This window comes from Saccostrea cucullata, unplaced genomic scaffold, assembly GCF_032062105.1.
Source record: "Saccostrea cucullata isolate Sc308-1 unplaced genomic scaffold, CSIRO_AGI_Scuc_v1 ctg13189, whole genome shotgun sequence".
NCBI lineage: Eukaryota > Metazoa > Mollusca > Bivalvia > Ostreida > Ostreidae > Saccostrea > Saccostrea cuccullata.
This window is the reverse complement of record NW_026921115.1, coordinates 1-18393: the sequence shown is the minus strand read 5'-3', so window position 1 is coordinate 18393 and position 18393 is coordinate 1. Positions and strand designations below refer to the sequence as shown.

General features: G+C 33.7%; 1 protein-coding gene across 2 annotated transcripts; it reads right to left on the bottom strand.

The window, feature by feature from the left end:
• Positions 1–6919: 6919 nt before the first annotated feature.
• On the bottom strand, positions 6920–8789 carry LOC134259204 (chitin-binding domain protein cbd-1-like). 2 transcript variants are annotated; one of them, XM_062741805.1, is made up of 3 exons: positions 8512–8789; positions 7624–7875; positions 6920–7431 (listed from the first exon to the last, which is right to left on the bottom strand). In XM_062741805.1, the coding sequence occupies exons 1-3, from the start codon at positions 8783–8785 to the stop codon at positions 7004–7006; spliced, it is 954 nt and encodes a 317-aa protein (XP_062597789.1). In that variant the 5' UTR covers positions 8786–8789; the 3' UTR covers positions 6920–7003. The 2 variants fall into 2 exon arrangements, with proteins under 2 accessions (XP_062597789.1, XP_062597790.1); XM_062741806.1 differs by having other exon boundaries at positions 8632–8789.
• Positions 8790–18393: the final 9604 nt, after the last annotated feature.

The window sequence follows — 18393 nt, the reverse complement described above, 5'->3', positions numbered from 1 at the left end:
TATGCTAGCCTAATAGGCTCCTTACCACTGGACACATAATGCTTACAAATAGGAAAGTAGAACATTTAATTGCTTATTTCATCATCTGCCAGTTTGGGCCAGTTATATAAATTTTGTGATGTTGATCAAAATATATTTTAAAAATCAATTCTTTGAAAGTCTTTCAATATATCTTCATTTTTTTAAATATGTGTTAGGTGAATGTGTAGACATTGTTCTAAAATTTACTTGATGCCTAAAATTATAATTCCTATCATAAAACAGACAGGGAGTATTGGGTAGTAGGGTCAACATTTTTTCAATTAAGTGTAAAATAATTTTTCTGGCTGATACAAACGATACTACATGCCTGTATATATTTGTATATTCTTGCCTTTTAATAGTTGAATTTTTTTTTTATTTCTTCCTCAAATGGACTTAACTTCTCCCATAGTTTTAGTCATTACATCTGATGCATAAGCAACCCTTTTCTGAAGAATGATGCTTAGACTGTAAGCTATAACATAGACCTAAACAATGTCCCTGGCAATATGCAATAGCTACCACGGGCAGTTTAAAACCTGGAGGAGGACAATAATTTACAGTTACTTTTGAAACGAATACATAATTATCTCACCAGCATGTCATTGTGCAACAATTTTATTTTTCCTTTGAACGGGTGAAACGTTTTGAATGGCACTCTTATCGATGAATTTTACACTAAACCAAGCTATCTTCTCAGATCTAGCTTTATTTACCCGCCGTTTCATCGTAAAACCGAAGTGCGAGTTCGTAAATTTGATATCTCGATCCCGACTCAAATTTGACATCGGAAAGAAAATTTTTTTTTTTAATTTTTTTCTGAAAATTCAAAACCTTGAGCGGAGGGTTTGTAAAACTGAAAATAAAATAAATCCTGGCCTTAAATATGTAATTAGATCATTAGCATATTAACCAGGAGCAAAGGATAAGATGTTCAAAGAATTCATGTATTTCACTATATAATCATTAGAGCCCAACCCTAAAACAAGAACCCCTGACCCTTGGGCCATAAAATTCACATTTTTGGTAGAGGCACTCTTGCTTATCATAACTATGTACTTAGTTAGTTTATTTAATACCCAGGAGCAGAGAAGAAGATTTTCAAAGAATTCATGTATTTTCACTATATAATCAATAGAGCCCCGCCCTAACACCAGAACCCCTGACCCTGGGGCCATTAAATTCACAATTTTGGCAGAGGCACTCTTGCTCATTATAACTATGTACTTAGTTGGTTTATTTAATACCCAGGGGCAGAGAAGAAGATTTTCAAAGAAATAATGCATTTTCACTACCTACTTATTTAGCCCCGCCCTAGCACTAGAACCCCTGACCCCAGGGCCATGAATTTCACAATTTTGGTAGAGGACTCATTGCTGATTACAATCATGCAAGCAGTTTGACTGTTTGATGTCCAGGAGTAAAGAAGAAGATTTTTAAAGATTGCATTAATTTTAGTGGTTTTGGCCCCACCCCTCAGGCCCCAGGGGGGCAGGGATAATGAAATTCACAATTTTTGTTTCCCTTTACCCATAGATGCCTTGTGCCAAATTTGGTTGAAATTGGTTCAGTGGTTGCAGAAAAGAAGCTAAAAATGTTCAAATGTTAATGCACGACGCACGACGAACGACGCACGACGACGGACGAAAACAGATAGCAGTAGGTCACCTAAAAAAGGAGGAATTTAAGAAATCTGTACACTTCAACTACACTATTCAATAACTACATAATCATTTACTTTCATTAGTTGTTGTAACAAAAAATAGATATTATTTCTCTTGAGTACATCTCTCTGAAATACTTTTTATCACGCTCATGAACACACTCTTATATACAAATGTATGCATGCACTTATTTTTAAATGAAATAAGACAATATGGCTTGGTGTTGGATTAAATTAGTATAGTATATTGAGAATGGAATCATCTTCGATCACGTGGAGATTCACTTCAATATCAGCCTTTCTCATTGTACGAAATTAGCCGTATGAGACTAATTTATCAGTCTGCTACATCAGTGCCCCAACTCCATCAGGCGCTCCCTTCCCATGCCCTGCTTCTGAAAAAATCTTGGTTTCTTTTTCGAACCCCTATGATTCATGTACTTCTTTCCTAAGAAAGAAATTCTTTCTTGAACATTTCTTTCTTGATACTGTGTAGTTATTATACAAAAATGAATCAATATCATGGTTGGTCTGTCTTACCTTGCTTAAGATAGGTGACAAATTAAATGGCCCATATTGTCCCTGAGTCATGTCCATTGTTCCCCGATATAGTACAAAATGATAAAGGGTGATTATCTTTCTTGTACAGAAGCCCTGTTGCATACTTACTTGATTCCTTGAGGCACCAAAATGCAAACCTTAAATTTTGGATTCTAGATTTGCAAGCATAATTTTCTGAAAAATCTACACGAATAAGACACTTGTCATCCATTTAGTTTTCTTTCAATGATCTTACTTCTTCATGCTGGTGTCCTAATAATAAAGATATTTAACGGTATAAAGATACAAACTTTAGCAATCATAAGATCGTTCATTTTATCTAACAAATTCTCTAACGTAAAAAAAGAATTTTAATTTCACTTCGCATGTACACGTAATTTCCTTTTCTCTTCATTAGGTTTCACACTTTCTCTTCATTATGATCAAAAGTAATGCCAAAAGGTGGAGTTTTTGTTAAAGAAGAAGGTACGGATTGGGCTTTCTTGTGCCCTATAATTTAATGGTTATGTATCGTTAAAGAATATTATACAATTATTGCTGGTTTTTGAGGTCAATACAATGATTTAGCCATCATTAAATACCGAGCCCGAAGGGCGAGGTGAATGAAATTGGCTAAATCATTGTATTGACCAAAAAAACAGCAATAATTGTTTTATTATATGATTCACTGATAAAATGATACAGCTCATAACTTGTTTGCATTTTATTAAGTCCTAGCCAAATACAAGAGAGTAGCAGAATTAAAATGTTAATAAACCTTGCCAGTCGTATCAATTTGAAAAATTTTTTAGAATCAATTTTAGTTTTGAAAGAAATATATAATGTCAGTCTTTTTATAGGATAGATTTTGAAAGGAAGGAGTATTATCAGGGAAAACTGACTGCCAAAAAGTAAAAAAAAATTGTTGTTCAGTAAAAGTGTTGGAGGGGGGTGTCCCTGCATCCCCTCTTACCACCCTCACCTAAAATATATATTCGCTTATGTTTTGTTCACATGAAGATAAAACTCATTCGTTTAATTAGCTTTCTAAAACAATTTGTATCAATTTGGAATTCCCCAATCTATTTTTAGATCAATGTAGAGGAAATAAATCCTTGTATTGACCTGGAACGTCACGTGCAGGTCAATACAACGTAATATTTTTCCAACATAGTTGGATCTCAGCCAATTAGAGAGATGGAAATTATTCAATCATATAATAATAAATAATGTTCATTAAATAAAACGTGATGAAATTAGCTTTAACATGAAGTCGAGTAGATGAATAATTACCGTATAACAAATTATAGAAGAATATGGCAAAAAGAAGAAAAGCCTCGAAATGACTCATTTTTGTGCTCATTTTTCTTTAGAAAATAGTGTCTGCCACCGTTGGTCACTTCATTTTTGTGTATATATTAAGTAAATATACATACTGTAAACCAACTTTTATTCGCAACGACTTTTTTCGCGAATATTAGGGATAAACTTGTTCGCGATGACGAGGCTCTCGCAAACTTCGCGAAAATTTCTCGCACGCGAATAAAAGTTGGCTTACAGTATCTCAAAATCTTTGTGGGCAGAGTATGTTTTCTGAAAGAAAACTGCATTGAAAATTGATGTCTTCTGTATTTTTTAATTAAGAAAATGAGTTTGAAGTTTTCCTTTCGATAGTTCTATGGTCGAAACAATGATCTTTTCAGCAGATACAATCTATCATGAAGTGCAATGCTGGGTGATGTTTTTATTCCCCGCTTTCACTGAAATTGGGGATTTCTGTTGGACCGTCTGTCCTTCTGTCTGCCACACGTTCGATTATACTTAGGTGTCCCGTACCTCCTCGGCATGCTGATTTTTTCCTTAAGGGGTAACGATCCTTTGATAAGACAGATAACTTTCAAAGTACAAAATATGAATACAGCTCACAGTTCTCTTAATCGGAGTTTCCTAATTGAGACTTCTGAGTCTTCAATTCCATGAAATCTAACATATGATGGAAACATTACTTTCTATTTCTTTAGTCAATTTCTTTCTGGAAGGATATGGAGATAAGGAACAGTATTCAATCTCAAAGTCCATAAAACAATACAAAATAAGAGCAGAGCAAACACAGACCCCCGAAACATCGGAGGTGGGATCAGGTGCCATGGAGAAGTGAGCATCCCCTGCCGACCGGTCACACCCGCCGTGTGCTCCTTGTCATGATCAGGAAATAACGGAAAAATCCGTCGTCACTTCAGTGTATAATAATGGACTAACAATTGGTATGAAAAACGTTAGTCAGCATTTGACTCAATGATAAATTGTATTTGCTGACAAGGTCATTGTATCGACCATAGAACTTACGAAATGATGACTTTAAACGAGACTGCTGATATTCTTGTTTCATCAACTTGCTTGTCAATAATTTACCTCGTTTTAGAAATTGTTCATACGTAGAGCATGCACTATCGAATCAACTGAGATATATATACTCCGTATGCAGGTGATGAAGGTATATTGCTGCATAAGTAAGGGAAGTTGACGATAGAAAAGTTAAAGTCATCACTTTTATAATATGGCTTGGTTGTTAAATTACCATTAGCGTCTTTTTCAAGTTAAATATCCAAGTATGAAGCAGAAGTGTCAGACTCTGTGGTATCTTTTATCTCAAGCTCACCAGGATACATCGTATCGACGTAGGAATGGAAATTACCATTGTTAATTGACAATACGTGGTCGATATATCTAAATGTCGAGTTGAAGGCCACAGCAAGTGTTTTCTTCTTTTCACGCATAAGATTTTGCATAAATTCTGCTTCATATGAATATAAAAATAAGTCTGCTAAGAACGGAGCGCAATTTGTACCCATGGGAATTCCAATAGATTGTTGGAATGCCTGGTCTCCAAAAACCACATAGATGATGTCAATAAGAAACTCAAGCATCTTCTTGATGAGAACTTCAGAGTACTCATGTGTGCAATCAGAATCTGTTTTAACAAAACGATTTTTCAAATGACCAATAACGAGGTCAGTAAATTTACGAGTTCCATTTTAATTGAAGTAGCAGCTGTCAATGATATCAAAAAGCCTGGATTTTTATTTGTCGTGGGGAATTGTTGTGTATAAAGTTGAAAAGTCGTAAGTTTTTCAGCTGTTGATTTTTGTAAAGTCTTGTTTTTTTCAAATTGTCCAAAAGTTCTTTAGAATCTTTTAGTATCCACATCTGATTCACACCACTTCTTGAATATATAGTTGCACAGCACTCTTGAAGTTTTTCCTTCACTACTGTCAATATCTTAGTGAGGAGTAACGAAAGAGGCTTGGTTGAACATTTCCAGGAACCTGCAATGTATCTCTGTTTGTAAGTATTCTTATGAAGTTTCGGAATCCAATATATATAAGGTAGTTCAAATTCTTTTTGGCTCTGTGGAATATTAAAAGTATTCAAAACTGGCACGTCATTTTAAATAATTTCTTCCTTAGAAAGGGGAGTATGAGTATAAGTAGGATTACCATTTAAAGAATTCAATCCAAGTTCTTTTAATCGTTTTATTATATTTAACAATAAAACATGAAAACCAACTTCAAAAGACTTTTAATTAAATCGAATAAGTATCTTTTTAAGGACAATTTTAAAATGGTTTAAGTCTCAAGTACTTAATACAGAATTCTTATGACATTTTTTCACATAAAGAAATATTTAGAAGAAAGATAACTTCTCCTCACAGATGTATTTTTTTCTTACAACATTGGGATTTTCTGACTTAGCAAGCATCGCTTCATGATGTTTCCTAACATGATCTTAATAGGTATGATACTAAGTATTATTTTTATATTCACCTCATATTTTAAAATTGGTGTTATGATAATAAATTGTTACTCTTTCTGTTCTCTATGTTGAAATTTCTTCATGTCATGATTTTTATAAAAATCATTTCTGAAAAAATAAGATGCACTTCATACTTCAAACTATTTTCCATGTGACTCTTATGTTATTGTTGTTAACCTCAAAAGGTAATCAGGAAGTAAATTGTTGTGAATTTTATACAGGGTATTCAATTTTTGGATCATGTGTCCATCTCTGAGCAGTTCTCTTCCTGTTTCAAACACTAAGAATCTCTAGATGCAACTTTAAAAAAGTAAAACCAGTAGCAATATCGGTGCTGCACTTAATTGCAATCGATAGTTTAACAATCACCCCATACAAATGAGGCATATTCGACTAAGGGCGGATAAATGAAATACACATGTTTGAAAGAGACTTTAATTTTTTTTTGTTGAACTTTTTTTGACATACCTAATTTTTTTGGATTAGACAGTAAGATTTCAATGTGAGATGAGTCAGATGAGATTCTGTGTTTTTTTCTTGTGGTAAAATTACAACCATAAGTTTCTAAGGGTTTAATTTAAGTAACCATTTCTTTGAATATTCTTCAAAAAATAAGATCAATATTTGGTTAACTTTCTATGGATTTAACACATTTAGATTCGTACTGCAGACTGCTATCATCAACAAATAATCTACAAAACCTTGAAATCTTGTCAGATACACCATTTACATAAATTAAAAATAACAAAGGAACTATTACAGAGCCTTGTGAATATAAGGGCGTATAAGGGATTTTAAAAAAAAATTCCGAGAATTGTTTGATTCTTTGAAACTAACATGTGTCACGAACATTTTAAGAAATCTGTTTTTAATGTCTTTAATAATAGCTAAATTTTACAAATCTGAACATAAAAAAATTAGTATACATTGTAGGAAAAATAATTTTGTACAACTTTAAAATCATCTCTATGTACATGTACCTCCAACTTTACAAGTCTTGGTTAATATGTCAAAGACCGTATTCTGGGGACATTTCACAGCTGAAGCAGTTCCACTATCACATCTGTAGTAAGCGTCACAGAGCCGTTCAGGATACTGATAATTTCCGTTTGCTGTTCCGTTACAAGACGGAAGATAGCCAATACCATTGTAATCTTTAGGTATAGCAAACATTTGTACACATTTACCATTGAAGGGAAAGGACTGAACACCCCATGTTTCATCTCGTGGGCAAGTTCCTGTCTCGATTGTCCTTCCATTCTGACAAATCATGTAGTAAGGCCCATTCTTTTCAGGGTGTGACCATAGTCCGTCGTCTTTATCTTCACATTTAGGGTAGAATAGTCCACAAGGTATGCAGTGAGATCCTTTACAATGCAGTCTGTAGTATCTACCTTTTAAAATAGAAACGTGTTCGAAGAATATTGATTGTTAGATATGTGTTAAATGTGATTTTTTAATCTGAATAAATTAGTATCTGTCTTTTTAGCATTAAATTTACTTACATGTACATGTACAACTACACTGAGATATTGCTGGCTTGAATAATCATAATTTCGTTACATTTTCCTAAATGTTTTACTTACAAGCCCATTTTGGCTCATAACGCGTTCCACAAACAACTTCGGTGTAATTTTCACAACGAAGTGTTTCATTGGAAAACAAGAGCGGATAGTGACACTCATGCAGATGTTTTGCAGTCCAACTGTTGAACATTTGGCCTATTCCGCCGCCTAATGCAGGATCAATATTAGAACAGTCATAATACTTGTGACAGTCTGTGGTGCTTTCTATAACCAATCGTGGGTGTCGAACGCAAATATCATCTATTGTGTTATCTGTGGAGTGATTTTATTATTTTAATAGAATATCATAATTATATTGTTACTTAACCAAAGTCAATAATATCCCTAAGGAAGCTAAAAGAAGATTAGCATGACAATTATTTTATTAGAAGTATTGGATGATTATTTATCTAATATATCTGTTATATGTTTTTCAGTTTCTAAACATTTATCTTAAAATATACATGTAACACATCAAAATCGGAGACTAAAGGAGCGAGAAAGCTAGGGTTTTTCTCTTACATGGATACATAGAGAAAATCAGATGACGGACTAAGTTCATGAAGTAACTATCCGGCTATTTGGACCATACAATATCAAAGAGGAAACATTTGTTAAACACTTATGCCCTCCCCTTCCTGAAATGAACGGAAACTGCCAATAATTGGAAGTCCACAGTGCCTTACTTTGTCAAAAATCGATCGTACAGAGATCCTGTCCTATCAAAATTCTGTATACCAATTTTCATTTCAGTATTTGCAACCTTTGCGAAAAAAAGTGAACGGAAACGGTTGGTGGACGTACAGACAGACAGACCGAACGACCGACAGGCAACAGCAAAGCAATATGCATGAAATGAGGCATATCAAATTTAAATAAATAGGCCTCTAAAATACACCTTTCTCATACCATTTGGAACAATCCTTAAACTGTACATTTTTAATAAATCGTCATAGTCTTTATTCGATTTTTCTAACGTCCGAATAATTTCTTGTAAACGGAGAGTGGTTTCTCGCAATCGTTTTTCACCTTCTTGCAAAGCCATCTGTAGAACATCGATTCTGTTGTCTACGTTTAGGTCTTTGTAGATTTCTTTGTTACTATTATAAAGTGTCTGAGAAGAAACACATATAGACATCAAGAGACAAATATTAAGTTTAAAACACAAATGAAACACATCCATTTCGTACCAAGAATACTACTTCTATGGCGTTATATCCTTAGATATTATTCTGAAAACTGAATTTAGATGCATGTAATAGTCTTCTAGACACAAAAAATCCCTTTTCACCTCATACCATGCAAACACAATAGATGTGTAACAAGAGCAATCTAGTTAAATAAAGTGCCTATTCAGAATTTAACATTTAAACGTCATGATGTAATAATGGTTATAATGGTTATTATAATATCAAAGTAAATCCAGTACTGACTGACGTGGTGCTTTTTCTTGATAACATCTTCACTGGCAGATGTTCAAAAGAATATTGATACACATTTATATTTATATGCTAGTTTTTTTCACAACGAGTAATACCTTTTTTAAAATTTATCCTTGTGGGTCTAGTATAGTATACTGATATGTAGTTCCTGTGGACTAACTCCACAGTCCTCTTAAATAGATATTAATTTGTAATTAAAGAACTCTTAAATATTCATATTTATTATTTGCATATATGTATATATGTCTAATTCATGAATATGCAATTTTGAATTTATAAAAAAAAAAACCAGAATGGTATTAACAGACCTATAAGTCAACAGGCCTACGGGTCGAGAAGTCTAGACCTGTCGACCCGTAGACCTGTTTGCTCCAAAACTAACAACCTATTGTACAACATACATGTAGACCTGTCGACCTGTTGCCATATATATTGACCAGTATGCCTTTATACTCAAACTATTGTACAACTAGCAATAAAAGAATGTAGCAGCTTTTTAATTACAACTGGCATACGATTATTTTAGAAAATTAGCATAAATTTAGCATGATTAATTAATTATAATTTTTTGCATGAAAATTTAATAACAATTTTTGTATGAAAATTTGATAAACAACTTTTGCATGAAAAATTAATTACAATTTTTGCTTGCTGATTTTGCGTGGTAATTTTTGCTGAATTTCTCGGAAGATTTATTCATTGATATCACTGATCGTTTGTACAACATGTAGACAACGTTTTGTCAAATACAAAACCTAATTTGCGACGTATTATCTGGATGGAAATTAAGATAAACCTAGATATATCCATCAGTACAAAAATGATTTTCATGAAAGGTACTATACTTAACTGTTCATTTAACTTATTTGACTGTTCACAGTCCAATCGGGCTTTCTTTTCACACAAAAATTCTTCCTTAAAACGCATCATTTTTATAATCAAATTTTATAATAATATAATTTTTTTCGCTTGGAAAGAATTGAAAAAATCGAAGGAAGAAGGATATGGAGATAACAAACAGTATTCAATCTCAAAGGAACTTACAACAGCTACTACAATAACCCGTTTGTTCGACTGGGAGTGACTTGTGTAAAACTTTTCATCACGAATAGTTCAACAAAGAAGTTCAGTTAAATCATTTTCGCTGTAGTATTCGTAATAAATACCAGTATTCAATGACCATAGAATCTTTACTTCTGAATTGTAACTCATCGAATCTTTTCACATGCAAATTGTTATTCAAGCAAACAAGTTTCCCTGCTTTATTTCATGTGATTATTAGGGATTGTTTTAAAATTGTGTATGCTTGTTATCATATATTTTTTGAACAGTAAAATTATTCTGTCTCCAAGAAATTCTATCCGATCACATGTGTTTTAAGATAGTCCAAATCAATTGTAATGGTCTTCAAGTTACTAACGTCAGACTACAACTTTTTTAATTTTTCAATAGTTTTACTTTTACACTAATGAATTTATTAACTATATTATTTAGTAATTTGTACTGTGTAGTTGCTGATTATTTAATGGCATGGAGTCAATAAAGGAACCTTGAAAATAAACATTTATGTACATGATGTCTGTAATCTTTTAATTAAAATGAAAAATTGAATACATTTAATTAATTTTATTATTTTCTTGGAACATTAAGTTCTTTTTCCTCGCTTATATGAAGAAATTGAACAATAATTTAATATTCGCATTGAACATACAATTTACGATGTAGATAAATCAAAAGTTCATAAAAAGTATGAAGTTTTAAGCAAGATTCCAGTTCCCCAAGGCCAAGAATATTTCTCCAAGACGAGAAAAATAGTCTTGGCCTTGAGGAACTGGAAATTTGCCTACTTCTGCAATGATATACATGTGTTCTTTTTGACTGTTCTATTATACCGATACAAACGTAAAATTTAGAGGATACAGATTGCGTAAAGTCAGGGATTAACTCACTGAACTAACTTTTTTACGTCTTGAGTAATTTCCTTTGTAAATTGTTCTTATCCCTTTTTAAATCTTTGCATTTTTACATTATATGTGTCTGTTATTAAATACAGTGTTAAAAAAATAATAATACCTTAACCTTAATTGAATGTCATTTTCCTAGTTTCCATTACACTTATGTTCCAAACAAAGAATTCAATTCATAAGCATTTAATGTTATCAGGAAGCTTTATACATTTTAAAATTGTTCCATAGAATTTGCCAGAATTAATAAAATTTTGAAAAAAAACAATTTTCTAAAAGGGGATTAACTCAGGGAAATTTTTAAAAATACACATCTTACGAATTACATTCCATTTATTGTGCACGAAGGTGTTGCTTCTTTTTCAAATAAAAATGGACAACACATGCTTATCAGGAATGTTTCTTTGATTCAATATACCCCTAAATATCTGGCTTGTATATTACTCGAAAAAAAGTTTGATTAACCTTTAATAAAAATTTTCCTTTCATCAGAAATAGTTTGATTGATTGATTGTATATTGTTTAACGTCCCTCTCGATAATTTTTCACTCATATAGAGACGTAACCGTATGCCGGTGAAGGGCTTCAAACTTTGACCTTTACTCGACACTCAGGGCCATTGAGCAGTGAGGGATCTTTATCGTGCCAACGCCTGCCGCCGACACGTATGGAAGGGAATTACCGCCAAAAGTCTATGTATCTTGCTTTTATTCTTATTCTGACTACTTCTTTATGCTTTGTTATTATTGTAATTATATGTCACTTTATTGTTTTCATATTCGTCTTTATTACATTTCACTTTGACTTTTATCCTTCTTCATTTTGCCCTTACTTCTATGTTGCTTTATTCTTGTAAATTCATTTTACTTTCTTTTAAATTGATACAGTTTCTTAATGATTATCTCTATTACGAACGTGAATTCAATCACACAAAGAATGAAGCATATTCAATGAAGACGAATACAAGTTGTCAAAATTAAGTGCCGCATTATAACGCTAGGTGGCAGGGGTGTTCGCTACGAGTGTTGGTAAAACTAAGTAAGCAAACCCGGGCCGGGGTTATTCGAGATTTTTCAATTTTCTGCCTTAATACTTTATCAATCGAACTTGTGAACTGATCCAATGATGGAAACTCCATATTTATTTTCTCTAGGCACACAGGAATAGCGGCCTCTTTTTTCAGACATAACTTTATATAATTTACTGAATATGTTCACTGAAGGGCCGACCCACTTTTTGTAAGGGTAAGGGTCAAATAAGGTTAATGTAGTATAGTAGGGAAAAATTTAAATTTGATACTATAGAAGAAGTTGAATCTAACCCAAAACCCACCCCCGCCCCCGAAATAGGATTTCAATGGCGTCGGACAAAGTGAAAGTTGGGGCCCGGGGGGGGGGGGGGGGGGGGGCAAAGTGTAAGAGACATTTTTTAGACCTTCCCCCTCCCCCCCCCCCCCAAAAAAAAAAAAAACTTGACAAGCCCCCCCCCCCCAAAAAAAAGAAATGTCCACTGTCCAAACACAAAAATCCTATTTCGTGGAGGGGGGGGGGGTTGAACTTCCGTGCCAATTTTTTTTTCAAAACACCACCACTTTCCCCATTTTAATCCTATACTGCACCGTGTCCATGGAAAGGGGGGGGGGCTAAACCTACGCAGCAATGTTCAATGTCTGTACTAAGTCTATCTTTGGAAAGTAAAGTGGGGGCTAAGCCCCCCCCTCCCCCTCCCCGGTTCCGACGGCTATGTATTTTCAAGTTTGGACAATTTCCTTTTTTTTTTTGCTTGTCAAGTTGTTTTCAGCCAGGTAGCTTGAATTTTCAAAAACGATGCTACGTCACTGTTCTCTCGCCTGAAAAAATATAAGTTAAACTCTATTAAAGTTATTTGTTGGATAATTGAATTCCAGTTATATTGACATAAAAATGTTAAATATTTTGATACTAGTTACCCCTTATAAATTGAGTTGTTTTTCAGGACCTTCCACTGAACTGAACTTTATTTCACGAAAGATAGTAACTGCTCATGCGTGTGATTCTAGGGACGGGGCTTTGCAAAGGAGTGAGGAGCGTTATGGGTAGACGAAGTCGGAACCAGGCTACACCCCAAGCATAATAGAAACTCCCCGGTCTTCTTTTCTGCTATAATATTTTATATTGAAATAGTACTTTTCAATAAAGAAAAGAAATATCTTTAGTACGCACCGTATTTTACATCAGCCAGGAGAGCTAAAAACATCTTAAAACTTGAAAATTCTATTTGGTGGTGAAGGGGAGGGAGGGGGGGGGGGATTTCGTCAACTTTTTTCAGTACCAAATATTACTCACTAAGTACATGCCTTTTAAAATATAAATTGACTATTAGTGCTGCAACAAAAAGTGCAAGGGATGGGGACAACAAGCCTTTCGCTGAACTTTGCCAGTAGTAAAAAGTCTGTTACGTTTAGGAAAATGTTTCGTGTCCACCCTCCCCTCTACCGGTGAAGGCGCGGATAAAGAAATTTTTTCTAGGGGGGGGTCCACCCCTGTCAAAAAAAACCCAATCCCATTTCTTGACGAGCCAAAAAAAAAAAAAAAACAAACAAACAAACAAACAAAAAAAAAAACCTAAACTCGCCCAAACTTGAAAATCCTTGAAGACTTGAACTTGAAGACTAGCTATATATTGAAACTTCCCCGGGGGAAGTCTCACTGTATAGTCTTCCGAAGAAAGCATCAATATGTAGTCAGTCTTCCAGGGGAAATATTACCATTTTCCGAGGGAATGGCATTATCGGGCACATACCTGAACTTATAACAAACATCATTTGAAAAGAAGAAGGTATGGTTTTAGCTTTATTGCGCCCTAAAAATGCAATGACATCAAAAAGTTTTGAAACTGACTTAAATATCAGTTAAATAAATGACTTTAATAAATCAGGAAAGAATATAGCATGAAGGTTTACCATTCTGCAAATATGACGTCATTAATGTGAAGCTTTTCTCTATTTTCAACAGAAAAAGCCTCAAAATGGCACATTTCAAGGGTGATTTTCATTTAGAAAACAGTGTCCACAGCCGTCGCCCACGTTAATCTTTTTATATTTTGTGCAAAATGCAATAACAAATCACATATCTCAAGATCTTTGTGGGCGATGCCTGTAGACAATGTTATCTGAAAGAAAATTCCATTGAAAATTGGTGTCTTCTGCAACTTTTTGAGAAAATACGGGAAAATGCACATCTTTATGACGTCATATTTAGCATATAAAAACACATGTGAGAAAAATGACTTGTATGATTTTTCTGCATTGAATTTCAATTATTTAAAAAGCATGACTTTTGAACTTTTACACCAGTTTCATTTTTTAGAAAATCACAGGGCAAAATTTGTATGGAAACCATACCTTCTTCTTTAAGTTCGATTAATAAAGTTTTCAGGCAGAAAATTGAAAAATCTCGAATAACCCCGGCCCGGGTTTGCTTACCTAGTTTTACCAACACTCGTAGCGAACACCCCTGCCACCTAGCGTTATAATGCGGCACTAAATTTTGACAACTTGTATTCGTCTTCATTGAATATGCTTCATTCTTTGTGTGATTGAATTCACGTTCGTAATAGAGATAATCATTTAAGAAACTGTATCAATTTAAAAGAAAGTAAAATGAATTTACAAGAATAAAGCAACATAGAAGTAAGGGCAAAATGAAGAAGGATAAAAGTCAAAGTGAAATGTAATAAAGACGAATATGAAAACAATAAAGTGACATATAATTACAATAATAAAAAAGCATAAAGAAGTAGTCAGAATAAGAATAAAAGCAAGATACATAGACTTTTGGCGGTAATTCCCTTCCATAGACACGGGGCCTCGGTTTTTAAAGCTGACATGAACTCTTAAAAAGCCATCATTTCTCATCTTTGTACGACTTACTACATTCCTGTACGCCTTTGTCCGCCATATTTCTTCGATTCCGCCATATTTGATTGAAAATTTTTGGTCACCTGTGCCTGCTATATATAGCCTTGTACGATTGCTTCACTTGAGTGATTTCCTAGCCTGACTGTCGACATGTACACATCTCCAATAACAAAGTTTTTAGAAGTCCATAAACTGACCAAATACATGTTTGAAAAGTAAAAATTCAACAAAAAATAGAACTATACCGAGGATTAAATTATTTTTGAATGCATTTGCTGCAATATAGGAAATAAACTAACAAGGAATACCTACATGTACACCAAACACCCATGCAGGTCGAGAAAACGCGTCAAACGCAGTGATAAAAACATTTACCTGACAACTGCTATCGTTACAGAGATGTGCACATGTCGAAAGAATTATCCTCTTTTACTTTTATTGAAAAATGCTTCTCAGAAGTCATGTAATCCATTGCTAACTCAACAGTAAAAGATGCTTGGACACACGTGGCCCATGCCGATCATTTTATTTGGTCAGGGAAAATATCAAAGGTTGAAAGCTCCGTGGGGTTGCATAATTGAACAAAAAATGCAAGTAATTTTTTCAAAAATAAACATTCCTCCTGTCTGTACATGTTGTAAATAAAATTTACGATAAAGTTTAACTTCACCAAATTCATTAAAAAATGCAGGCATTATTACGAATCATTCACCTTTTGAAGATATTTTCCCGTGATATGGGGGGGGGGGGGGAGTGTAATAAATCATGCATAACACTCTCTTAAAAATAATGTAAGAAAAACGTCTGAAACAGATTGGATTTCTTTATGATCAATTATTATCAAATAAATACTGTGTATTGGCTTTATTAGACATAATATATTTGATTTAAAGTTATTTATAATTTTATGCACTATGAAAGAAAAAGTGAGCACGTTTACATAAAGGAATCTTAATTTCCTTGTAATATGCACATCTATACACATTGTGCCCTAAATATCTGCAAAGTTTGACTAAATTGTGTGCAGCGGTTTATGAGGAGTTGCGCTGACAAACTGCTCACCTCTATATTCAAGATATGGCCAAAATCTAAATGTAAAAGTGCGGAAATTCCCGAAAAATAGAGAATTCGGAATTTTCTGGTGATGTGCAAATCTACACACACATTGTCTCCTATTAATATCTGCAAAGTTCGACAAAACTCTATTACAGTGGTTTATGAGAAGTTGCGCTGACAAAAAAAAAAAAAGAAAAAAAGAAGACTGACTGACGGGTCAAAAACATTATACCTCACACGTGGGGTATAATAAACGAGTTTGATTCTTAGATACAATGATAATGAAAATAGAATTCAATGTGAAATAAATTTCTAGACATAAATAATTAATGATTATTAGAAAAAGGAAGAGAGAGTTCCTCGTGAGAATTCCATATTCTATGATTCTACCTAAAACTAGCTTTTTAAAAATTCTCTTGTCTGTTGTCCAAGTTCGACACATACGTTTGAGAAGGTATTCGAGAAAGTTCCCATTCCTGTAATGTATATTTCACGTTTATTATATCCCCCGCCTGAAAGGTGGGAGGTTATATAGTAATCGTTATGTCCGTTCGTCCGTCTGTTACGCTTTGGGGTACCCATCTCTTATCCGCAAATCCTCTTATACCACTTAGAGAAATGTAATGAAACTTTCAAAGAATCTTAAGTTTATTACATATTACCATTATGCACCTCCTATTTTACTTTTTGATCTGACACGTATGGGTTTAGCGAAATATGGACTTTGCCATTATAACCATATGGGAGGCAGGGGGGATCATTTAGTGAGCTCATAGACATTGCTCGTAATACATGTACGTCTAGTTTCTCTTTCAATTTGGGCGTTAGGGTTAATTTCTTGTCCAAAGTGAAATTATTATTCAATTTATGAAGTTTCGACATCCCGTTTGAAAAAAATCCTTGATCTGTCCTTAGGCATAATAAATGGTACAGCAAAAAGTGCGTAGGATTTTTTACCTGTCATTGCCCCAACGGGTGGTTACAGAGAGAGAGAGATAGAGAGAGAGTGTGTGTTCAATATACAAAAGAATAAGTAATAATTATCCGTCTTCAACCAGTGTCAAGTATCCCTACCCTAGCTTTTAAAATTATCTCCCAAATTCACCTACAGAAATTATTTATATATATATATATATAAAAAAATACCTAGACTATCAGGCAGGGATACTGAAATCTCGAAACACTTCCTGTGACAACATAATTATAAAACAGTTACATTCCTCAAAATGCACATACTTTGTGGTCGGAGTGACACATTTTAAAAAAATCTCAAAACTGAATTCGGCAGAAATGTCTGTCTTCCAAGAATATTTAAATAACGGTCATGTCAATTATTTTTGTATCCCCCCCCCGTCCAAAAAATCAAATGCCTAAATGTCAGTCTGAACAGGGAACGACCTCTCTCCGTGTATGTATGTGTTAAAGAATGTATAGATGTACACATAAAAAATTGTATTCTGGTTAATTGCTTTTAAGATTTGAAATAAATTATTGCCGTACATCAAATTACTTGGTTTAGATTTGAGATTACATGTAGTACTAAAATAATCAGTTATAATTGACAAATGAATTTTGCGACGCAAACCAACTGCAGACTATATACATGACTTTGTATAGAATGTATATTAGAACTACATGTAGATAAACAATTCACAATTATAGCTTATGAACATCAGTTATAATATCCCCCCCCCCCTTTTCAGCCGCGCAAATACCAAATAACTTCTCTTTCCACTTTTGATATTTTCCCTGACCAAAATCTGATCAGCACGGACTAAGTGTATCGTCGTGCTAGTGTGTACGGAGTAATGACAGTGTGTTTACTATTGAGTTTTTATGGATTTTATTTCTTTTTTGTGATACATATTTCAATAAATGGAATTCAGGGTGTATACCACTTGACTTGTGCACATCTTCGAACCGATGCAGTAACCTTATTACCAGGTATGGGTACGTTTACAGCGTTCGAGGCGTTTTCTCGATATGCATCAATTGCATAGGACCTGCAAATCAAAAACGTTGGTTGTTTTGTTCCATTCAAATGATATAATTTCAAACTTTGTTTGCAAATTTTACTGCTTTTTATTTCAAGTTTATTCTGCATAAATTGGCGCACTGTAAAAATACGTACTCATGCATCTAAAGTTCTCTTCCAAACTTGCATTTTTTTCTTTTGATTCAAATCAATAATAATTTAAAAATATGCTTATTCTGTTGTTATGTTCCCCAAACGAAGTTGGGGAACATATTGTTTTTACTCTGTTTCTTATTATTATCAGATTATGTTCCCCAAACGAAGTTGGGGAACATATTGTTTTACTCTGTTTCTTATTATTAAGGTCTTCCGTCTTCAGCGGAAGACCTTTCTGTTATTAAGGTCTTCCGTCTTCACGGAAGACCTTATAGTGATTCTATTGTTTCTTATTTATTA

Excerpts from the sequence above, each read along its gene's own strand:
- LOC134259204 (XM_062741805.1), bottom strand. The coding sequence starts at position 8,785 with ATGGATGTGTTTCATTTGTGTTTTAAACTTAATATTTGTCTCTTGATG. Across the intron at positions 7,876-8,511 it reads TTTAAGGATTGTTCCAAATG|ATAACACAATAGATGATATT; the intron begins GTATGAGAAAGG and ends ATCACTCCACAG. Across the intron at positions 7,432-7,623 it reads TTATGAGCCAAAATGGGCTT|GTAGATACTACAGACTGCAT; the intron begins GTAAGTAAAACA and ends CTATTTTAAAAG.